Below are 24,304 nucleotides of genomic sequence, written 5' to 3' on the forward strand. Positions count from 1 at the left end.
ATCCCACATAATCTCTTTCCTGCTCATATAACCAACTTACACCATGCACAAAATAATGTCAAACCTAATCATAATTGTGAGCAATCTCTTTCCTTGGGTGACAAGCCTGTGCTCGCAGCCTTCGATCAACAATTCTCAGTAAGACTAGAGCTGAAAAACAGCACAGGAAATAGAAAATGACATGTGACACAAATAGAGAACGCTTAAAGTTGCTTGATATGTTTTGTAATAAAGCTAGAGCTTATTAAATAGAGGGGAACAAAAAGATTCTAAAGTCACCATGAAATAACAATTCTTGTATTTTATGGAATATTGCAGTGCTAATTATAAATTATCTGTAAATAATAATAATAATAATAATAATAATGTGTCCTCATAATCTTATATAATTAATAATATAATAAAATAAAAAATCTGAATCTGAAGATTTCTGTTTCAATAGTACTCGTAATGTAAAAATTTTTACCAGAATAATACTGGAATATTGTAATAAAGTGCCATTGCTTTACACCCCTGCAGATGCAGTCCACACAGCCTACATTGTACTGAACCAAGGACATGATCTCATTGACAAAACAAGGGCATTTAAGGTAGTAAATTCATCTTGTACAAAAATGACTTTCGATTATTTTTTGCCTGATGGTAAGAGTGCTTTGAATGACTCTCTCCAATAGGCCTGAAGCATGAGATGACAGATATGAAAATACATCTACACAGTATAGAAGACAGATGACAGCATAATCATTATTTATACTGCAGAATAAACAGTAACACTTTACAATTAGGTTATATTAGTTAAAGTTAGTTAATGCATTGTAACTAACAACTAATAATAAGCACTATCCCCTGGTTTCACAGAGAAGGCTTAAGCTAGTCCTAGACTAAGATGCATGTTTGAGCTGTTTAACTGAAAGCAACTTGCACTGACATGACTTAAAATTCGTCAGTGCCATTGTTTTGTTTAAAGATACACATCAGTAATGTTTTTTTTTCAGGGGTATGTTTATAAAAGCAACTTAAGCAACTTAAATACCCTAAATAAGGCCTAATCCTGGCTTAGCCTAAGCCCTGTCTGTGAAACCAGGCCATTATGTATTTGTTACAGTATTTATTAATTTTGGTTAACATTAATCAATAAAAATACTACTGTTCAATGTTAATTCATGCTAACTCAGGTCCATTAAAATAATATTAACATAGAGAACTTTTGATTTTAGTAATGTGTAGTAAATTTTGAAATTAACATTTACTAAGATTAATAAATGTTAATTCATGTTAACTAATGTAGTTAACTATAACAAATGGAACCTTATTGTAAAGTGTTCCCAAATAACCTATGAGAAATTTGGATAAAAGTGTCTATACACATTCGGACAAAAGTAAAAGCATATGTATTGGTGATTAAAGGATTAGTTCACTTTCAAATGAGAATTACCCCAAGCTTTACTCACCCTTAAGCCATCTTAGGTGTATATGACTTTCTTCTTTCTAAAGAACACATTCAGAGAAATATTAATAAATATCCTGACGCATCTGAGCTTTATAATGGCAGTGATAGGGATCAACGAGTATAAGCTGAAGAAAGTGTCTCCATCCACATCCATCCATCATAAACATACTCCACACAGCTCCGGGGGTTAATAAAGGCCTTCTGAAGCAAAGCGATGCGTTTGTGTAAAAAAAAATATCCATATTTAATAAGTTATGAAGTAAAATATCTAGCTTCTGCCAGACCACCTTCCATATTCTACTTACGAAGAAAATGTAAAACTCTTGCAGTTCACAAAGCTTACACTATGTCCTACGCCTTCCCTATTCAACTTACGGAAAAAGTGTAACTGACACAACGCCAATTTTATTTTTTTTACAATTTGAATACGGAAGGCGGTCTGGCGGAAGCTAGATGTTTTACTTCATAACTTGTTAAATATGGATATATATATATATATATATATTTACACAAACACATCGCTTTGCTTCAGAAGGCCTTTATTAAGGAGTGTAACATGGAAAGAGTATAACACTCTCACATAAAATTAATAAGAAATAAGCTACAGTGAAATCACTGTCATACTTAATTACTTTATTTAAATGTTATTTAGTCCTATGTACTCTTCAACAGAGACTGAACTTCTAAAGAATTATTGATGTTAAAAAATCTTGACAATTCCTTCCACTTTCACCAAATAAAAGCTCTTATACTCAGTCCATGTTCTCTGACAGCTGTCTTTGTTGTCTGCAACTGTGGCCCTTCTCTTGACCTCCAACCCTGTTGTGAGAATACAATAGCCTTTAGGAAAATATGCTTTCAAACAATCAGCCTTTGGCTGTAAGTGCACTTTCACACCATCACTGCCTTTCATATCAGCAGAAATGCATGAAACCATAAAAATATAATTATGGTACCAATGCATATAGAATCAGTGACAAGAGTCAACACTGAACTGAACTGAACTATTGCCTTCTGTAGAGCTTCTTGTAGCTGAATTGAACTTCACATCATTTACAGTTAACTGAATTTAAACATTGAACTAAATTGAGCTGAATAATGGAACGATTGTCTTCTATGGAGCTGCTTTGCAGCTGAAATTGAATTAGTTTCATAATTGATTATTTTACAACAACACTGTTATTATTGTGTTTATTACTATGAAGCTGCTTTGAAACAATCTCTGTTGTATAAAGCACTAAAAACAAATGTGAATTGCCTTGACAATGAAAACAATATAACAATGAATCATGAATTTAATCAACTGTTAATTTAGTGAAATAAAGAAAAAAACTGTTGTTAGTGGAACAACTGTTGTTTGAACTACATCTATGGTTGATCTGCTATAAGACACCTGTGTGACCTTGAGAAATAGGTTATACTAATGAACTAACATATTCTGTAAATTCATGTTATTTTACAGCTTTCATTTTTCAATTTCAGACTGCTTCACTGATCTGAACTCTTTGTTTATCCTGTCAGGTGAGGGTCACATCAGCTTCATTCATGTGAATCACTCAAAGCAGGTCCAGAGCATTTCAGGCTCTCTAATGTGAGGCCCCATCAGGCTGTCTGAGCCAAGATACAGCCCAGACAGATGCTCTGTTAGCAAAAAAAAAAAAAAAAGGGGGGAAAAAGATGGTGTGTGATCTCAGCAGTTTGCCTGGTGTTGATAAAAAGCCTTCTCAGGACATGCTGACGCTGCACACTGGAAATAAATTTGGCAAAACAGGAACTGAACCAGGCTGAAAGATACCTGACTGTGCACCTACTGCACCACATCTGACCTGAAAATGAGTTGATAAATAAAAAAAGTGAACAGCTCTCAGCAGTGCCGTTTCTAGGCATAGGCAAACTAGGCAGTCGCCTAGGGCGCAAACAGCTGGGGGGCGCCAGTGAGAGCCCCCGCCCCACCAAGAGAATTTTTTTATTTATATATATTTTATTGTTATTATTATTATTATTACTAATACTATTATATTTTACTATTATTTCGTACTTTTGCTATTTCGAAGCATTATGATTACTTGCGATTATCTGAGTGACAAGTCTCCTGGTGATAGTGGCTGCTGCTGTTAGGAAGAGAATAGAGAAACGAGATGTAGAGGGCGGCAGGGAACGTCGCCATCCGCGCTTACCTGGATTAAGTGTTTTAGTTTCATCATCATGAAAAGGTCAAAGCCATCAGGGGCTCAGTATCGTAAAAAGAAAAAAGAGGATGAGAAAAAGAGAGCGAAATATACAGGTATGTTGCTAACTGGTTAATTGTTCTGTTCTTACAAGCTAGTCGCTCCATCATCACGAGCAAAACATGACACTGCATATTAGCACGGGACGGATTTACCACACGTCATGCTCATTTCAGCAACGGAATATTATAGCATAGTAAAGTTGAATAAAAAAATAAATTAAAAAATCATTATCAGAGATGGCTGTTTAGTGTAAATTGACCAAGTGATAGTGTCATAACTATGACAAGTTTGACAACCAGCGTGAACCTGCCAAACGAACATAGTTTCAACAGAGAGAAAAAAAAAAGAGTTTTACATGAATTCAGTGCATATCAAGAAATAACTTAAAAACATCCAAATAAATGCATTTCTTTATGCTGTAATAGTGCAGTTGAAGTCACAGACAGACAGGCATTGTGATTTGGGTGTGTAGATTATGAGAATCTGTTTGTTTATGCTGGAGAGTTTTATATTAATGGTACAAACAAAATAGTAAACATATGCTCAAATATGCCAAGGTCAATTTGTTTGAAAGTCCTTCTAGTTGTTTACCAGTTAGGCCTACTTCCTTTGAACATGGATGTGCATAGTTGTTTTATTGAAAAGTGGGAACTGTGTATTATTGTATAATAATACTTATAGCTGATAACATAACATATTGTTTTGTTAAAGTAATTTTGTTTTTTCGCATTTGAATTATTTGCCTGTTGTTCCTTAGAATCTTGCCTAAAGGCCAAAAAGGCTAGAAAAGGCCCTGGCTCTCAGTATGTTGTATGATAATGCTGAGCTCTGCTGGGCCAGTGAGCAACCTTCACCAGCATCTTAGCATTGGCATCAAGTTTTTTCAACGAGAAACACCACTCACATTTTGTTCAGAAAAAAAGGATGTATTGACAAAGCTGCTCTTCAGGGTTTACACTTTTTATTATGCAATGACATTTGCATGACTATTTATTTGTGATTTACAGTGATTTTATTGTTTTTACTCACAAAAATTTCTACCGAATGACATAACGTTCATAACTTTTTAAGATTTCATTAATTTCAATGACATTTCCAAGTCTAGAAATCACACTTTTTAAATTCTTTGATATATCCAAGTTTTCTAAGGGATTTTCACGCTGCGCTTTAACCCGGGTTATCGTCGTTCTACCGCTTTTAACCCCGGGTAAAGGAACGTTTCACAGGGTTAGCACCGCTTTTTACCCGGGGTTATGAAAACCTGCTCCGGAGCAGGGTTAGCACTGATTTTGCGGTGCCAAACTTGTACAGTGTGAAACGATGCGGTGTTAGAATGTTACAGCTAGACGCTATCAACAAACATCTCGTACTCATATTTGTGAACTTTGGACAGTCACGGAAACACTGCGCATTGTATAAACAGTAAATTCAGCATTTGAGAGGAAACATGTCAAATGCTGACAGAAAACGCGACAGTTTGAGTGAAGAAGAGACCGTTTCATTCTTACCTTTATAGTCCGAAATGTCCATTCAGTAACTCGATAGTAGCCTACAGTCGCAATACGAGGATGCGAAATGCTAGAGCTATAACAGGTCTCGTGCTGCGTTTATCCAATCAATGACACTGACACCGCAAATATGCAAATAAGAAAGTTAACCTGGGGTTTAGGAATGTATAGTGTGAAACGTCATTTTTATTTTATTTATTAATTTTTAACCCCGGGTAAATTATGAGCATGTGAAACAAGATAACCGAGGATTCCGTTTATCCGGGTTTTAGAATGACCCAGGGTTAACTATTTCAAGTGTGAAAAGCCCTTAAAACTGATGAAAACCCAAATTAAGAAACATGTCAGCTTAAAGGATTACTCCACTTTTAAATTAAAATTTCCTGATAATTTACTCACACCCATATCATCTAAGATGTCCATGTCCTTCTTTCTTCAGTCGAAAAGAAATGAAGGTTTTTGAGGAAAACATTCCAGGATTTTTCTCCATATAGTGGACTCCAAACGGTTGAAGGTAAAAATTACAGTTTCAGTGCAGCCTCAAAGGGCTTTAAACGATACCAGACGAGGAATAAGGGTCTTATCTAGAGAAACGGTCGGTCATTCGTCGCGTTCGTTCCGTAAGTTGAATAAGGAAGGTGACATTCAGCGTAAGCTTTTTGAAGAATACGGAAGTGCGGTTTTGGCGGAACCACTTGAAGGCGATCATTTGTTTATATAAAGCGCATACATTTAAAAACAATTTAGAAAATGACCGATCGTTTCGCTAGATAAGACCCTTATTCCTCGTCTGGTATCGTTTAAAGCCCTTTGAAGCTCCACTGAAACTGTAATTTTTACCTTCAACCGTTTGGAGACCATTGAAGTCCACTATATGGAGAAAAATCCTGGAATGTTTTCCTCAAAAACCTTCATTTCTTTTCGACAGAAGAAAGAAATAAATATCTTGGATGACATGGAGGTGAGTAAATTATCATGAAATTTTAATTGGAAAGTGAACTAATCCTTTAAATCTTGATTTTTAGTTGTTTTAGTTTATTTTAAGATTTTGTATGCATTTTGTTCATATTAACCTATTAACTGTCGCCTTTTTGAACATAGACATGAAAATCCGAAGGGAAATTGAAATAGAAATTGATGAATTGAAGTTGAAATTGATGAATGCCTCTTTTTAAAGAAGACACTCGGCAGATTATTGCTGAAGTGAAAGCACTGTACTAACATTTTTTATATATAGAATTTTTTTTTTTTTTTTTTTAATTATTTGGACTCTGACTTGGCCATATGCCTAACCAAGTTGTGTTCCAAATTGTTGATATCACAAAAATTTAGATTCCTATTACATTTTATTTAGACGCTATAAAAATAGCTATACCGGGTGACACTAACAATTTGTTTTGTGAAGGGTGCACCCATGCAGTAAATTTTGTAATATGAAACATACTCCTAGGGGAAGGAGCCCATTTTAAAACGGTTTTCACAGGATGTGAAAGAATAAGTGTTTCAGCTTTCGTATAATAGTCTACCTAATTTATGACGATTGCTAAAATATATGATAAAAAGGCAATTAACAAAAAGTGCACCCTTTGTCCTGCTAGTGGGACACTGACAGTTAACAGGTTAAAATCAATAACATGCATTTATAAAATAGATAGGGTGACTTTTTAATGCTGACATGTATGTAGGCTACTTAGTCCTTTTTCTGGCTCACAGCAACTTTGTATTTTCTCTAACTCGCCAGTTTCTGGATGATACTGACACCTAGTGGACATAATATATGAGTTTACAGACACGCCTGTTTTGCACACGTCTCTCAAACACAGAAACAGGAAACTTCTTTATTGTTGTACATGCAATGAAATGGCTGAAGCCAGTGTTTCAGAGGAGCAGTTCATTTGTGCAGTGTGTCTGGATGTACTGAAGGATCCAGTGGCCATTCCTTGTGGACACAATTACTGTATGAGCTGTATTACAGACTGCTGGGATCAAGAGGATCAGAAGAGAGACTATGGAGACCCTGTAGTCTATAGCTGCCCTCAATGCAGAAAGACCTTCAGTCCAAGACCTATTTTAGCTAAAAACACCATGCTGGCTGAAGTGGTGGAGAAACTGAAGAAAACCAAAGTCCAACAAACCAAACTCAAAGCTGCTGTTCCTGCTGCACCTGGAGATGTGGAATGTGACGTTTGTATTGGAAGAAAACACAAAGCCGTCAAGTCCTGTCTGGTGTGTCTGGAATCTTACTGTCAAACCCATTTTGAGCGTCACGAAGAGTTTCGCTCAGGAAAACCACACAAAGTGACTGATGCCACTGGACGACTGCAGCAGATGATCTGCCATCAACATGATATGCCTCGATTGGTTTTTTGCCGTACTGACCAGCAATCCATCTGCATGCTGTGTGCAATGGATGAACATAAAAACCATGACACTGTATCAACTGCAGCAGAGAGAGCTGAGAAAGAGGTATGAACTGAAATTATACATTGATGTATTAATGCTGACACTTCAAGTGCTGTTCTTCACAGGCAGTATCCAGCTGTATCATGTGGTTTATGTGATCTACACTCCCATTGGGAGTTACTATATGATGGCTCTGTGCATTTGCGCACAAGTTGAACTGTTACATCACTCAAGTTCCAAGTTCCAGTTCTATTCTAAGTTCAAGTTCTATTTCTGCTTCATAATAATTCATGATTGCAGAATAACGAGGACAGTAATAATTAACATATATTTATATATAAGCCCCCCTTAATGTGTGGTCTTTATCAAACCTAAATTAAATAATGATCTCAACTTTTTTTGAGAAATGCTGTAAAAGACGGACATTAAATTAAACAAGCAACTTTTTATATGATGATTTTGTGAAAGTTTTATGTAATATGTCTTAGGTTTGTTGTTTTTTTCTCCCTCTACAGAAACACTTGAAGGAGACACAGAGGAAAATCCAACAGAAAATCCAGCAGAGACAAAAAGATCTTCAGCAGCTGAAAGAGGCTGTGGAGTCTCATAAGGTGAGTTTGGAAAAGCTTGAGACAGTTTGGACTCTCCTCCAGTGCCGAAGCTCTTTCAGCCCACTGCAGCTCACAGGCTGTGTGATTGTGATGTATGTCCCATAACAGCGCTCTGCACAAACAGCAGTGAAGGACAGTGAGAGAATCTTTACAGAACTGATCCGCTCCATTGAGAGAAGCTGCTTTGAGGTGACACAGCGGATCAGAGATCAGGAAATGGCTGCAGTGAGTCGAGCTGAAGGACAACTGGAGCAACTGAAGCAGGAGATTGATGATCTGAAGAGGAGAAACACTGAGCTGGAGCAGCTTTCACACACAGACGATCACATCCATTTCCTTCAGGTAAAGGCTGGAATATATTACATGACTTTTATAATCTGAAGAGATTTTGAAACACTTGCAGACCTCATAAACGCTTACAGAAAAAACAAACAAACTGATCATCATACACTAAACGACTGAGGATCACACACTAACAGAATATCAAGTCGTTCCAAACACAACAAACTCATGCACTTTGTTGATAGGGGACACATGACAAATGAAAACAAGTCATTCTGCTGATATGAATGTTGTCAGGACTGTTGGCTAATCTTACTAAAAATAAGTATACTTCCCAAGTTAAACTAAAGTTCAAGTATATTTTTAAGGATACTTTATAAGTATACTAACATCAATGTACTAGTAGTATACATGTAAGTGTACTATTTCAATACTACTTGGGACTAAATTGGCCCACTTTTTAGTGTATAAAAGTATACTTAAGTGTAACAGTAGTAAACTGAGTACACAAGTTGTTTACAACTATGTTTTCATTTGTACTGCAACTATACGTGAACTTATAGGTATACTGATAGTGTACTAGTTAAATACTTGTAGCACATTTTTTAGTTTATGAAAGTACACTTTGAAGTATACTCTCAGTAAACCACTAGTTTAGTAGTTTTATACTGCAAGTTATAGATGTAAGTTTCACTCAGGTACACTGCAGTATTGAGGTGATCGACCTAATGAAACATGCTAATAATAGGGAACATTATCCATGATGACTGAGCAATTTTATTTGTTGATCATTAAAATCCTATATAAATTCAGCATCTGTGGCATTAATAAGAATACATTATGTTGGGAAGAAGAGCTACAACACAAGTATGCATTTTTAAACTTCACTTGTATCTTGTGAATACAGAGCCCCTAAATGGTGGGATGGAAGGAAAAAATATATTTCAAAACTTTTGCGTTCCCCCTACAGACCTTGCATTTGCTCGCAAAACATTTGCGTTCCCATGAGAAACTTTGCGTTCACTTGCAAAACTTTTGCAGTCCCCCGACATTTGTGATAGACCGCAAAAGCATTGACATGATTTTTCCTCAGAACTTTTTTTTTTTCATCAGCATGTCCTTTTTCTGATTTATTCAATGTATTCCTGTAGAGTCTTCAATCTCTCTCAGCTCCTGCTGAATCCACAGACAACATCTCTGTCAGTTTCCTCCTTTCTTTTGATGGAGTGAAAGAATCTGTCTGTCAGCTGAAACAGAAACTGGAGGATTTTTGCAAAGAGGAGATGAAAAATATATCTGGTAAAACACTTCAGATTCATCTGCTCTCTGTAATGATCCAAACAATCTAATATCATTAAAATATATATATTAGAGCATGTTAGAAATGTCTAAGGAATAAATATAATTTTAATCTTTCTAAATGAGATTTACACTGTTTATATCTGTTATTTCCAGTCACACACAGTAACATTGTTCCCAGGACCAGAGACGACTTCCTACGCTGTAAGTCACTAACAAACACAATGACACACAATGAGTGCTAAGATACTTCATCTAGAACGCTTCTTTCACAGAAGTGAAAGAAAAACATTTTTTTCAAACTATAGGCGAAGCGCTTTTAGAGTTCAGCTACACACACCAAAGATAAAACGTATTTTGGGTTTTGCCTTAAATTTTAAAGAAAGTTGAGATAGAAGCAAAACTAAGTAATGAGGGGGAATCTAGAAATGGAACATTCCAGATTCCAACTTTCAAAGATTCCATGTTGGAATAACAGGTTTTGACATATCAAGTGAATATCATGCCACAGGTCTGATAGATCAAACCAATGTTTAAATATACGTATATAAATTTATATAATAAAATTGTGTAACTATTGATTCCAGTGTTTTTCTCCATCAGATTCCCATCAGCTCACTCTGGATCCAAACACAGTGCATCATAACCTCTGTCTGTCTGAAGGGAACAGAGTGACGACTTTCACTTACACACTCCAGCAGTATCCTGATCATCCAGACAGATTTGATGGATGTTTTCAGGTGTTGTGTGGACAGAGTGTGTATGGATGCTGTTACTGGGAGGTTGAGTGGAGTGGGAGTCGTGGTGTGGGTATATCAGTGTCATATAAGAAGATCAGCAGGAAGGGAATTGAAGATGAGTGTGAATTTGGATTTAATGATCATTCCTGGTGTTTGTCCTGCTCTTCCTCCAGTTTCTCATTCTGGCACAATAACAAACAGACTGAACTCCCTGTACCCTCCATTTCCAGTAGGATAGGAGTATATGTGAATCACAGTGCAGGAACTCTGTCCTTCTACAACGTCTCTGACTCAATGAGCCTCATCCACAGCGTCCAGACCACATTCACTCAGCCTCTCTATCCTGGGTTTGTGGTTTGTCGTCAATCATCAGCAAAACTGTTAATTTAGCTATGTAGATTATAGAGGGTTTATACTTTTAAATAATCTTTTTGCAGGGATTTGACAAGATACTGTTGTTCTAAGGAGATCACTTGAAACAGCTGTGTTATTACACATTCAGGACATCTGACGCGAGATGTTTTTGGAACATTACGTAAATCTGCATTTTAAGAAGTATTTTGTTAATCTGATGATTATCAAGAAAATGAGATGTACCTTAGCCAAGTTTTGAGTGTCATAGAAAAGGGTCTTAATACTTGTCGATGTGATATGATTTTAGCTTTGTCATTATGTGGTACGGAATGTAGACTGATGCGAAATAAAATGTAGAAAATAAATGAAGGTATGAATTTAATATATTGACACATGCCTACTGAAATAAAAGAGAGTAAAGCCACCTTACTAAGTCTTAAGTCATGCTTTTTTTACACAACATAGTAAAATTTATTGATTAATGAAAAGTATGTCTCATGTTTGAGACACCAAATGAGAAAATGGGGAATAATCAAATAGTAATAAAAATGTACAAATGTATCATTTTCAAAAAGACAATCACATTTCTCACAAACTGGAAAGACCAATAAGACTAAAATCGCTATTACTTAGAGAAACATTGGTTTCAATATTTACATTGTATTTCATATGTTCAGATATCTTGTGTTGCAATAGGGCCCTACAGCAGCCCCTGTCGTTTCAGATCCTCGTAAGTCTTCTTGTTAACCACATTTCCGCTAGAGTCTTCATATTCCTCCTGCAAGGCAAATTTTTTTTTTTTAAACTTCTCAATATTGAGTCTCAGGATTTATTCATACAAAAGCGCAGCCATTTGAAAACTTCACTCATCTTTCAACCTCCAAAATAAATAAATAAATAAATAAATGATAATAATAATAAAAATTCATGCAGAATGTAGCTTAAAACCTGATGCTTGAGCAGAACAACTCACCTCTGTGTCTGGCTGCCATCGCTCCAGTGCTTTCTGTGACTTCAGCTTTGACCAGACTATTCCAGAGAAAAGTACAAGGACAGATAACATTAGATTCATTTCCATTTTCCAAGTCCATTTTGTGTTAACATGCACAAATTATGATTAACAAAATACTGACACCAATATTATTATTATTATATTATTATTTTTCTCAACATTTAAAGAATTCAAGAAGTTTGTCTTAATTGTCCTATATATTTTGTTAAGCTTAATGATATGTTGTGCTCAACCCGGTCACCATCATATTTGTCCATCATTAAAATGTGTACTTAAAAGGTATCAATCATCCTTTAAACTACAGTTGTTTTGTTTTTTTAAACAATCGCTAGGACCAGTTTTTAAATACTCAAGTCACTTTTTCAAAACTCTTCACACAGTGAGCACAACATCAGTCTTTGTGGGCTAAACTATGCATTATTTTTGATAGCTTTGACAAAAAGGCATTCAGTGACTACTACTTTCAAATTTTATTCTCACTAAGACACAACCACCACCAAAAACCAAAATTCTGTACCTACAGGCCAATTCAATCTGTTAGACTTAAGTTCAAAACCTAACCTAATACGAAAAAAAAAAAACCCCAGCAATTTACTACATTTCTACAGTAATACCATATTGAAATATATTCCTATTCCAAAAAAATGAAATGTTATCCAAACAATTAGATGTAGCTGAACACCTACACAGGTGTTAGTCTTTCAATTTCATTACCATCTATACAAAAGCAGAAAACTTAAGAATAATTGTATACTGTAATATAAACATGCACCAAGTAACACATACTGCAGTGAACTCTAAAGAGTAGACAGCTGTCATTCTTGTTTTGTAAAGACATTTTACAAAAATAACATTGTATAATGCTACGTGTTGTTAAGGTCGTTGTTTTATGAGTGAAAGTGTGTTTGTGGGATGAAAACCTTGGAGTTGATTTGAGATATATGAAGTGTTTTGGTAGTTTTAGTGCAATTTGAATGTGAAATTGATGGCTGTGTCAAGCTAGAAGTTGGTAAGGAGAACTGTTTAGAGTTTTGAAAAAGTGACCATTCTACTGAAAAATGTGTCCTAGAGACTGTAAACTGTCAAACTGTCAACCAGCAGTTATACCTCAACACAGTTGGAGATGGAACAATGCTTTTTATTATTCTTTATTAACACTACTACATAGCGTATAACCCATTAAGAATAGATATTTTAAGAATTAGTGTACTCACGGGATACTGCATCTTCAATCTGGGTGACGTTGGCAAAGTGGGCTGTATTGGGAATGCCCAAACAGCGCATGCCATGAGCGTGACGCCACTCCTGAAAAAGAGAAAATGGATTCATTGTCTTTGCTGACATTCACAAACTCTGAGTCTCAAACTATTACTACTACTACTACTACTACTACTACTACACAAGACCTTTTGCAGTCTCTTATACACTGCATCTTTCATCAAATTACAAAAGCACAGATTCTCTCCCTCATATTGTAAAAGTAAAGTTACATTATTTGTTAATTTACGACTGTTTATATAGTTTGTGTAGTCAGTGAAATCACTAACTAAAATGAGATCCTGCTCTATAAATACATCCACTAGTACAGACCAATTTTTCTTGGAAACTTACTGCAAAGTGTCTCTGGAAGGCTTTGGGTCCTCTGTACGTGTAATTCCCACAGATCTCACAGTTGTAATTGATGTTCAGACCGTGCAGCTTGTACAGCCAGTATGGAATTGGCTAAAGAGAGCAGACAAAAGGCAAGGTTAATGGCACAGAGCAAGCCTTTTATCACTAGGGCTAGGTGATGTATTGAATATTTGAGATGGCTAGAGAAAATAGCTAAAAACAAAACATTAAAAAAATAAGTTTGAAATATTATTTACGAAGGCCAAGCCTTAATGATCACTACTGTCCATTATCTTTTGGAGGGACTGGAAACAATTACACATCAATTCGATCATCTCAATATCTAATCTGACTGAACTCATTTCCTTTAGCCAAACCTTACCACTATAACAAAACCAAGTGTACCTTTCCGTCCCAGCCGAGTGGCAGGTTTTTGGGGTTGTATATAATCTCATTATCTTCATCTTCACTCTCACTCTCACTGGGCTGTTCTTCATCCTCCTCATCACGCTCCTCTCCTGTGCGCGCCTGCTTCCTCTGAACGTTCTCGTGGGTCAGCTGCCTTTGCTCCTACAACACATACAACAAAATACAAAGTGTTATCACTGCAGAGAATTCACACCAACATCCATAACAGATGTCACCTTACCAAAACCAGTCATACAGAAAGTGGTTACCAGAGCAGAACACTAATATACATTACTGATATATATATAGATATATATATATATATATATATATATATATATATTTATATATATATATATATATATATATATTTATATATATATATAAAAATACATACGTACACGCACACACACACATAAAGCTACTAAAACAAAAACAGGCAGACTTCTTTACCCCCAAGATCTCCACATATTCATAAATTTGAGCTTCAAGAAAACCAATTTCCTTGTTGCGCTCTGAGTCTCTGCAGACACAAGACAAAAGATCAAAAGTTATATTTAACAGGCAAATAATATATACAAAGTAGGGCTGCATCCAAGTAAAAACACAAATATTTTGTAATTAGTCCCTTGTTTCAGTACCAATTTAAATCCTGACTGCATTATATTATATAGTTTCCCGAGTGGGTTGGGACTTACTTCTTTGGTCCCTTGGCTTTTGGGTTTTTGGCAAACAGTGAGGGGTCTAATGACTCTAGAGATTTTCCCTTAGTGCTGAACAGACGCTGTGCTCTCTCTTCTAGTGTACTACAAAGAAAACATAAAAAAAAATTAATAATAATAAATCACATACTCTGTACCAGACATTACGTACAGACTCAAGAATCAGGGGCTGTCAGATCCAGTTAAATGTGAAACTAGAATTAAACAGTGAGTATGTGAGCAGGACAGTGTGTTGTTCATACTCACCCTCCACATTTGAGGCCTAATGCCATGAGAGCAGACTTCAATCTGTCCAGACCCAGAGACGCCAGCTCCTACATGAATAAAACAACAATACTGTGTGAGACAACATTAATGAAGACATTATTACCTAGGAAAACAGGAAATAAAAATGTCACGTTTGTAACAGACAAGACCAGAGAAACTGACCTCCCAGGAAGAGAAAGCAGACAGATCCAGATGGGCTCCCGCGTGGGTCAGAGCACTACTCGTCTCTTTCTGCAACACACATTTACAGAAAAACATCCTTATTCACTCCACATGCACTTATTTAATAGAGGACAGCAGAACATCTTTCCTTAAATTTGTAAAGAGGCACCTGCCGCAGCTTACTAAACTAGTAATCTACCCTAGGGTTTGGGCTCTATGATATTGTATAAAGATATGAAAAATGCCACATGACAGTATACTGTATAGCAATACAGTTGTGGTATAACCTAAGCTTTATACATAAAGTCTATTCAGAAAGTAATGTTGTAAAAGATAGGCTATCCTGCAATACTTCTTTGCTAACTTCAAATAGAACAAAATCTACCAACCATTATTTCAGCAGTTATGAAGCTTCAATAAATGGTCACTTATGTTTGGAAACTACGCAGACACTGCTGAAACGCATGTAATAAGATCTGTAGAGCTCATTAATGTTGTTGCTTAAACACAAACCCACCGGCCAGCCTGGGAACATTCCACTCTCCCACTTTTTCTCAAACTCTACCAAGATCTTTCCATAGAGATCATTCTGATCCAGAAGAGGCTTGACACGATCTGTGTATTCCTGCAGGTACTCCAACAACATCTCCAGATACCTGCAAGAACAGAGACATCTCACTGCTTTTGAAATAACACCAAAGTCTATGTTTGTTTATATATATATATATATATTATTTATTTATATATATATACACATACATACATACATACACACACACACACACATATCCAGTAGTGGCCAAAAGTGATGTCTGAAGGGGATATTTGGTTATAAATGACCCTACAAGTTAAAGATCAAATACAAATTTAAATAATAAGGGAAATTTGTTTTAATATTTTAACTAACAGGGAAGAACAAACATTAAACTTGGTTATTAAGATATTTATCTGACAAAATTATTTTGCAAAAAAGGCAAGCTGCAGGTTTTATTTTACTATGCAAAAAAGCTCACAGGAAAAAAAGCATTAATTGACTACAACAATCAATTATTACTATTTTGTTGGTTCTATATTGTTTTTGTATGCGTTTATAATTTCTTTGTATGACACCCTGGCCAAAAATTATGTCTCCACAATTTGGCATGTTTTATTGCAATATCACAAATAAAACAATTGACTCCAAGCACAACTACGCAATATGCAATATGCTTACAAAATCTTTAACAGATTTTTAATAATATTTGAATAAAGTACATTTTCTTAGGCCGGACATCACTTTTGGCCACTAGTGTATATAATATATATTTGGTCTGAACAAAAATGGCAAATGGACTGAATGAAAATGCAAATTCACTCTCTGACAGTAGGTTGGGCATATGGAAAAGCAAAAATACATTCATGTAACAACAAAAAACATCCTTGGGTTTGCACTAATCATGTGATCATATTTCTCTGTCAGAATGTCGAATTTCACTGAACGGCGATAAGTTTGCTGGTATGAAAAGGACTACATAAATAATAAATGATAATTTCTTCATTTTGAAAAGTTAAACCACAGAACTTTTATTTTTTATTTTGGTGTCTCCATTGTTGGCAACTGATTTAAGGAACACTTCTCATTACAAACCTAGAAATGGTTGGCGCATGTTGTGTTCCCAAATGCTCGTTATTACAACCCAATCTCAAAGCACATGCAGAGGTGCGTTTGTGTGGTGCAGCATTTACCTTATCATGAGCTGCACGTGTACAAATGAATACAGTGTTTCATTCTGAAATATGCATATTTATTTAAATCACAGCTTTTGTGATTTGATCATCTCTGAAACGCATATAGCTACTTTGATTTTATTTTGATCAGTTCAGTCCTGTTATATGGTATTTATTTATTTATATTTTTACTTTTTTTCCTTTAGATTTCTATTTGTATTTATATTAAAAAAAAAAAAAAAAAAAAAAACCCTGTTACGAACACTTTGCTGGTGTAAGTGGGACTTGACACAGCACTTGCATACTGTTGCACTCATGTTGATTTGATTGCTTCTACTACTCTCATTTGTAATTCGCTTTGGAGAAAAGCGTCTGCTAAATGACTAAATGTAAATATTAAAATGACCAGCTTTCACCTACTTCTTATATTCGGCATTCTTCCTATCTTTAGAGATGTCAAAGAGCTGATCGAATGTTGACAGATATGTGACGTACTCCAGTTTCTAGAAAAGATCAACAGACAGAGGCATTACAATCTTTTATTCAATTAGTTGAAGGCAGGCAATTCAAATAAGCCAGTAAATTAGACAGTACCTCTACTCCTTTAAGATTAATGTACTTTAAGTAGCAATCATGGAGATCCAGGTAGCGTCCATAACCCTCTTCATCAGTGAACTCCACCAGATCTGTGATCAGCAAGAAGACTGTTAAGGCCTGTTTACACCAAAAATGACAACTATAACAATAACTAAATTAGTGTCCACAACAAAGGATATAATTTTTTGTTTATTATATGCGTGCACTGCAGTTATGTTGTCTGCCGCTTTAAATGCTCAAAATCTTTAATGTCGGGTGGATTCAGATTGGCTGTCAATGTTTTTATTGTTTATCAGGAAAAAAAAGTTATGAAAGTGATTCCAACTTTATCATTCCTCTGTGTTGATATTGTTGTAACTGGTGTGGACTTCTCTTTTAATGATTAGAACAATTATTAAAACTTTATACAGGGCTCAACGCTAAGGATTTTTCTCTACTGGCCCGTTTGGGGCCTGTAAATAAATAGGATGCATGTTGCGCACACAAAACTTCTCACACAGCGCATGAGTATTGAATTGAGTTCTCTTTCGTGTCTTCTTGCGCTTGAACATTTAAATGGGCAAGGCTTAAAAATGTGCACATGATATACTTTTAAACTTTTGATATAACTTTTATATAGTTATCGTCCTTGTTGTGAAAAGGCCTTTTAGACCATGTAAACAATAATTAAGCCAATAAATTACTACATTTACAATGTACAATCTCTCTCTTCCACTTTCAGGTATCATTTATGTCTGTTTGCTGTTCAAATTTTAAAAAGGACCTTTATGCTTTTTTACATTTTTATCTTTCTTTAGTGTGTAATGTTGCTGTTAGAGCATGAAAAAGGTCTGCAAAGTTACAAAGTCCACTACAAAGGTGTTAAGGCTGATTTATACTTCTGCGTCGGCCCTACGCCGGAGCCGCTGCACCGTAGGCTATGCATCTGTATTCATTTATACTTCTGCGTCGTTGTCCGCGTCGACGTGCATGCAGACCACTAGTAGGCAGTGTCCGCGGTCATGTTGAGGATCAAGGCAAAAGCCGAAGAAGCAGCAGCTTGTCATGTACGTTGTCAGAGAAGCTTACAACTAGAAGCAGGCATAGAAGAGGCAAATAGGTAACAACTTTTGTTGCAGTTTGACTGCATGTGTCCCCTGAAACAGTGTTTTTCATTCATATGGAAGTTGAAAACGCTCACTCTTCTCAGATTGCTCTGCGCCAGTTTTTTGACCTGAGGGAGGGGTTCTAGCAGACCAACCACAGCGCTTGCGGTCCACGTAGAATTGATGCGTTATTACATTTTTGTAGAGGTGCACGTCAGGCTACGTGTGGTACACACAGCCTACGCCGTAGCTACGGCGCACACTCGACGCAGAAGTATAAATCAGCCTTTATTCTCTATATCATTAAGCACGGTATATAAACTTTCAAGCATGAAAACCTATGCTAGTAGACACCACAAACAAAATCAAGACTTTATAAAAAGGCATAATAGGTCCTCTTTAATAATATTTGGGGTTAAGGATGTGTTCAAATTCCTAATCACTTAAAGTATTATAATGTTTTGTATTATAAGCAATCACATCAGTGATGCTTGCCTTAGCAAACACCACTTACATTACTCAAGACTTACTTTGTGCCTCCTCACTAGGGTTGTCTTTGGCTTTCATGAGCTCTTCAAACTCCACTGACATAGGTACACAGATCTGGAATTAACACAAAGAACAAGTAGAGTGTATATTTTGCACTCCAAGCAGAGCATGTGAGCAAAGTGGAGCGGTGTGATGCTCCACTCAATCGCTCACGGGCCCAAGCGAACGTTCCACTCATGTAGCGCTCATGCTCACCAGTAAAACTACGTTCGCGCAAATCCCGCTCCGACATGAAATTTCTATGTACTGCACTGTGTGTTAAAGGCTTTACTATAGCCTTTGTTGATGCTTTTAAGGCATTGTTGGGGACGTTTACCATTTTGCATTCAGCACAGTATGAATATTACATTAACAATAATTAGCTGAGCCAGGAGAAACTGTGCATCTCTTTAGTTTCATACAGATTACGTTGCAGGAGAATATTTGTTTTAAATTGCCTTAATTAAAAGTAGACATTTCAAGCTTTCTTTAGACATATGTTTCATGTTTGTGATAGCTACTTGCTGAGCTTCAATTAATTTGTGAGGCGTGTAAGGTATTTTAAGTTGTTTCCACTGTATTGAGGAAAAAAATCTGGCAGAATGTGTCGGGACATTCGTCAACTGCATAGCCTATTTAGTTTCATATTTATGTTTAAATATTATAATATTTTTTTTTTTTTTTTTTTATTTCATCTATGTTGATTAGGAAAAGTGAACAGCATGAGTAAGATAGGCTACATCATAAGATATGCTGGGAGACATGGAGTGGGTCACATATGATTTTTACCAGTTTTTTTTTGTAGAAAGCCTTTCTTTAAAGTGAAATTTGCTTTGTATAAATTGTATCTTTATTTTAATTAATGTTTTATCAACCAATTGCCTGGATTTAATATATAAAAAGAACGTTGAGCGTGGATTGAAGTGCGTAACAAACGAACCCACTACCATGTTTCCGCAGCCTTTTTAATACCGAAACAACACGTCTTTCTGTTTTTAATGAATTTCTTGAATACATGTCTCAATTACAGTAGGCTTATAGATAGTTATGATATGTGGCTTTAAAGAAACAGGCTTGTAGCTATAAAGTGGTATAAGTAATGTGTCTTGACTCAAGTGCTCAATTGCAGAGCTGGTGCTATTACTTACTATTTTTTCACCACTGTCATATTTGTTGTGTTTTTGTTATTAAGAGGATAATATAATATTCACATATTCATCTAAACTGCACTCTCAGCAGCTCCGATGGCGTCAGGATGTTCATTAACAGTGTATTGCTGCAAAGCTATTTCAAAGTTCTTTTTACCCCAAAGCAAAGTATGAACAAAAACTTTGTTGTGAGTACATCACAAAATGAATCTTCGCTAACTCAGTTTCTCCACACTCCCTTTCAATTAGGTATAAGTCTCCTTTTTTAAGTATAAGATGTTCAACTTCATCAAATATTTTTTTAAACTCCATAACCTTAGACCTATTGCTTATTTCACATGTTCTCAAAGCAGTATATTACAAAGGGCATTCTGGGTTGAGCGAGAGGAAACATTACCACTCCGCTCCCCGCTCCACTCACGCTCACATGCTCTGACTCCAAAACAAAAGCATGCAATTCAGAACAGGGTGAGAGTGAAAGACAGAAACTTCATGTCTACCTCATGAGGGTGTTTTCTGTGGAAATCCTTGATCTGTTTGAGTCGGTTGTAGAATTCAGCAAACTCATTTGGTCCCGATATTGCATTTAGCTCATCCTTCCTCATTCTGATGAACAGACAAACACAGTCATGTGATCAAACAAATGAAGGCAGATGAGATATATTTCTATTATTCAAATGTCCTCGAGAATGTCTTACCCATCTTTGTCTTCATACAAGTCTCTGAGGTTTGCACTTACTTCCATGTATCTCTGCATGTATTAAATAACACAAACATATCAGCTACATGACTTTAAAACACATTTCCATGACATTGAGAATTATGTGTAGGAAACCAAAGGCGGCACAAAAGAACAGATGAATCTTACATCCAGCATAGCCCTCACTCGATGATCAGAGTTGATCTGGTCTCTCAGCTGTTGAACAGAAAAAGGAACAAGTTAATTTATCAAATATATAGCAACACAGCATGCAGCAGTGATTACGGCCAATCTGATATTACCAGAAATGATTACTTACAATAATTATATAATGCTTGTGAACAGGGCAGAACTTACTAAAGTATACAAAGGTGCAACAGGTTTCCACAAGAAACTAACAGTTTAAATGGATCATATCAGGAAAACAGAATGTTCCTTTTTTTCATGTTTACAAGGGGTGACAGTATCATGGTACAGTGATGGCATTTATCCTATTGTAATACTAATCATTTTTTAATTGTGAAGCTCAAGTTCTGCTTATAAGTTTCTACAAATAAAAACATCTGCTTAATGTCTCCATGCAAATTTAAACTTATCTTCTGAAGGTACTTTAAAAATACCATGGTAGTATTGTCAAAAAAAAGTACCAAAAAAGTGCTTGCGTTTTTGGTGAGGTCACAACGAACAAACACATACCTATAAAGGATTAGCCGAGCATAACATACTAGGTTAGTTACATATACAAAGCAAAAAGATACAGTAGAAAAAGCAGGCTAAGTTTCATGTATTAGCATCATTTAAACTCATTCACAGATCTGTAAAATTACCGTGGTTTTTTTCGTCAACATCTCCTTCGTTTTTGCGTCCATAAGTCTCTCTTTCTCCTCATGGTATCGACGCTGTTGCTCTAAAATCGTTTCCATGTTGATTTTTTAATTTCAAAGTAAATGGTTTATTCAATTGTTGTTTAGTTTAGCCTGCATACGCGCGTGCAACGTACCGGAGGAAATCGATCCCGAGTTTATTTCACTCGGCTAGAAACACGAACAAGAGAATAAAGGTTCCGACGTCACACCTCTTTTTCTTTCAGACAGATTTTAAGTGTTTTTGAATAAACTGAATAACACAATTAAGTTTATTATTGCAAGACGATATAAAACAAGACTACACGTATATAGGCTATATATATATATATATATATATATATATATATATATATATATATATATATATATATATATATATATACACAATATATATTGTGTATATAAAATACTACTGATATCTAATCTAACTTACATTTTTATAATATTTAATACAACTTAATAATTTAATACACCGTATTACAACTTTTTCTGAGAATGCCAGGTGAGAGACACATTACCATTTTAGATAAATAAGACAATAACATTTGGTGTATTTAAATAATTACATTAAATAATTAAAACAATATGTCATCACAACGATCACTGGCAATTCCCCTGAAATTCAAACGATTAGCGCTAGGTTGTTTTTCAAGTTTTTTTTTATTATTATTATTATTTAGAGAGAGAAAAAAAGGGGCAGGCAATGTAAAATAGAATCCGGAAGCGAGTTAGCATAGGACTTGGAAATATCCCAACATCTTATTAAATATAATAAGTGTTTTGAAGGAGACAGGAATAATAGAGAGAATATAGGTTTTTGTTTGTTTGTTTGTTTGTTTTTTTATTTTAGCAATCTGCCAATCATCTGATCCATACTCCAGTCTAGTAGGTGGCGGTAATGCTCCTAAAAGCTGGTTGCCAACCGCCAATCAAATCAAAAGAAGAAGAAGAAGAAGAAGAAGAAGATTTTAGGACTTCCGGTTCCATCGCACATCGGGTTTTTTGAATGGGTTTTTGCTAGTGATGGGCAGATCGAGGCTTCGCGAAACACAAGCAGTTGAAGCAAATGTGCCGTTATGTGTCGAGGCTTCGAAACAATCTCCACGGTGACCCCTAGTGGTCAGAACAGTGTAAATGCAACAAAACTCAGGCCAAACATGCATAAAAACACATTTTACAAATGTATTGCAAAAGTTTTATGGAAAGTAAAATCTATCAAATGCAATTAACTAATCATCTAATACGATTAAATATAGAGTGTCTGTATAATATGTGTTCTTTTATCAATTTTATCAATCAGGGCTTGTTTTCTTTGTTCCATGGCTCAAAACAGGCAAATAAGAGATAACTACAGTTATTCATTTTAATTATTCTAATGTCTAATTAAAACATCTACAAATGTATAAAACTGAACAGAGATCAGGTAAAACCCATAGACACTTGTTCAATAGTTCTCAGTGAATCTGCATGATTCATTGGTTCACTTTATCATCGCCCTCTACCAGGTGAACCATTGAAATTTCGAACTGTTTTGAAACCATAGACTGTAAAAAAAAATATGGACGTAGTGTCCGTGACGTCACCCGTAGATTTCTGAAGAGCATTTTTGAAGCGAAAATGAGACCGCTGCCGTCTTAGCTGCGCGTCACCGCACGTCACTCCCGGATAACTGAAAATGGGCAAAGAGGCGGGACGTGGTTGGAACCAAGGTGACTGGTTGCTGAAACCACGCCCGCCTGGCTCGACGTGATCCTGTTAGCAGAAGGAGCTATCTATCTATCTTAGATAATATCTAAAATATTAATAAAGATAACAAGTTCATTAGAAAGTTCTAAAGGTGTATTGTCAATCTACAGTGTCTTTTTTAAGATATAGATGCGCCAACACCAGTAATTAATTTGAGTCGGGTGTGCAACCGGAACCGGAATCACGAGATGAATCCAATTTGTGGCACTTAATTGGGTAAAATGCCCATGAGTGTCCATTGCTAAACAAAAATCAGTAGGCCTACTTTTTGTCCACAAAAGCGTTAAATCCTTGAAATATTGATATATTATCCATTGTTTGCATCACATTTCTTCTGAATGATCTGCTCTCCATCATCGTTCTTCAAGAAATGATGCAACCTGAGCAGCTTTTATGTTGTAAAACTGTATCCATAAAGGTACTAAAAACAGATTTAAAACAGTTCATGCGAGTTCAGTAGTTTGAGCTTAATATTATAAAGCGACGAGAATATTTTTGCGCGCCAAAAAATATAGTTTCGGAGCTTTGTGAATCGAATCAGTGACTCAGCGCGCCAAAGTCATGTGATTTCAGCAGTTTATCCGTTTGATAGGAGATCCGAGTCACTGATTTGATTCGTAAAGCTCAGAAGCAGTGTTTTGAAATCGGCCCATCACTATATTGTTGAAAAGTCGTTATTTTGTTTTTTTGGCGCACAAAAATATTCTCGTCGCTTTATAATATTAAGGATTTATGGATCCTGAGAGAGTAAATTTCATTGCTGCGAATGCAGGCTTCACTGAGCCATCGGATTTAATCAAAAATATCTTAATTTGTGTTCCGAAGATGAATGAAGGCCTTACGGGTGTGGAACGACATGAGGGTGAG

At 35.8% G+C, this 24,304-nt stretch overlaps 3 protein-coding genes across 4 annotated transcripts in view; 2 read left to right on the top strand and 1 right to left on the bottom strand.

The window, feature by feature from the left end:
* Positions 1-24,304, top strand: part of rpl15 (ribosomal protein L15) — a 146,926-nt gene that overhangs the window by 13,476 nt on the left and 109,146 nt on the right. The window lies entirely within an intron of this gene.
* LOC127500771 (E3 ubiquitin/ISG15 ligase TRIM25-like) lies at positions 6,172-11,307 on the top strand. Of its 2 annotated transcripts, XM_051872256.1 has the most exons (6): positions 6,192-7,655; positions 8,108-8,203; positions 8,312-8,545; positions 9,637-9,784; positions 9,941-9,988; positions 10,388-11,307. In XM_051872256.1, the coding sequence occupies exons 1-6, from the start codon at positions 7,050-7,052 to the stop codon at positions 10,912-10,914; spliced, it is 1,659 nt and encodes a 552-aa protein (XP_051728216.1). In that variant the 5' UTR covers positions 6,192-7,049; the 3' UTR covers positions 10,915-11,307. The 2 variants fall into 2 exon arrangements, with proteins under 2 accessions (XP_051728217.1, XP_051728216.1); XM_051872257.1 differs by lacking the exon at positions 9,637-9,784 and having other exon boundaries at positions 6,172-7,655; positions 10,388-10,680.
* sf3a3 (splicing factor 3a, subunit 3) lies at positions 11,309-21,867 on the bottom strand. The gene is made up of 17 exons (XM_051872258.1): positions 21,653-21,867; positions 20,994-21,041; positions 20,824-20,876; positions 20,626-20,731; positions 18,980-19,052; positions 17,362-17,453; positions 17,188-17,270; positions 15,578-15,716; positions 15,061-15,129; positions 14,878-14,945; positions 14,608-14,715; positions 14,363-14,432; positions 13,907-14,071; positions 13,502-13,612; positions 13,105-13,195; positions 11,852-11,907; positions 11,309-11,656 (listed from the first exon to the last, which is right to left on the bottom strand). The coding sequence occupies exons 1-17, from the start codon at positions 21,746-21,748 to the stop codon at positions 11,579-11,581; spliced, it is 1,506 nt and encodes a 501-aa protein (XP_051728218.1). The 5' UTR covers positions 21,749-21,867; the 3' UTR covers positions 11,309-11,578.

This window comes from Ctenopharyngodon idella, chromosome 19, assembly GCF_019924925.1.
Source record: "Ctenopharyngodon idella isolate HZGC_01 chromosome 19, HZGC01, whole genome shotgun sequence".
NCBI classification, from domain to species: domain Eukaryota; kingdom Metazoa; phylum Chordata; class Actinopteri; order Cypriniformes; family Xenocyprididae; genus Ctenopharyngodon; species Ctenopharyngodon idella.

Excerpts from the sequence above, each read along its gene's own strand:
- sf3a3 (XM_051872258.1), bottom strand. The coding sequence starts at position 21,748 with ATGGAAACGATTTTAGAGCAACAGCGTCGATACCATGAGGAGAAAGAG. Across the intron at positions 14,072-14,362 it reads AATATGTGGAGATCTTGGGG|GAGCAAAGGCAGCTGACCCA; the intron begins GTAAAGAAGTCT and ends TATGTGTTGTAG. Across the intron at positions 13,613-13,906 it reads CACTCGGCTGGGACGGAAAG|CCAATTCCATACTGGCTGTA; the intron begins GTACACTTGGTT and ends TGCTCTCTTTAG.
- LOC127500771 (XM_051872256.1), top strand. The coding sequence starts at position 7,050 with ATGGCTGAAGCCAGTGTTTCAGAGGAGCAGTTCATTTGTGCAGTGTGT. Across the intron at positions 8,204-8,311 it reads AGGCTGTGGAGTCTCATAAG|CGCTCTGCACAAACAGCAGT; the intron begins GTGAGTTTGGAA and ends GTCCCATAACAG. Across the intron at positions 9,785-9,940 it reads GGAGATGAAAAATATATCTG|TCACACACAGTAACATTGTT; the intron begins GTAAAACACTTC and ends TGTTATTTCCAG.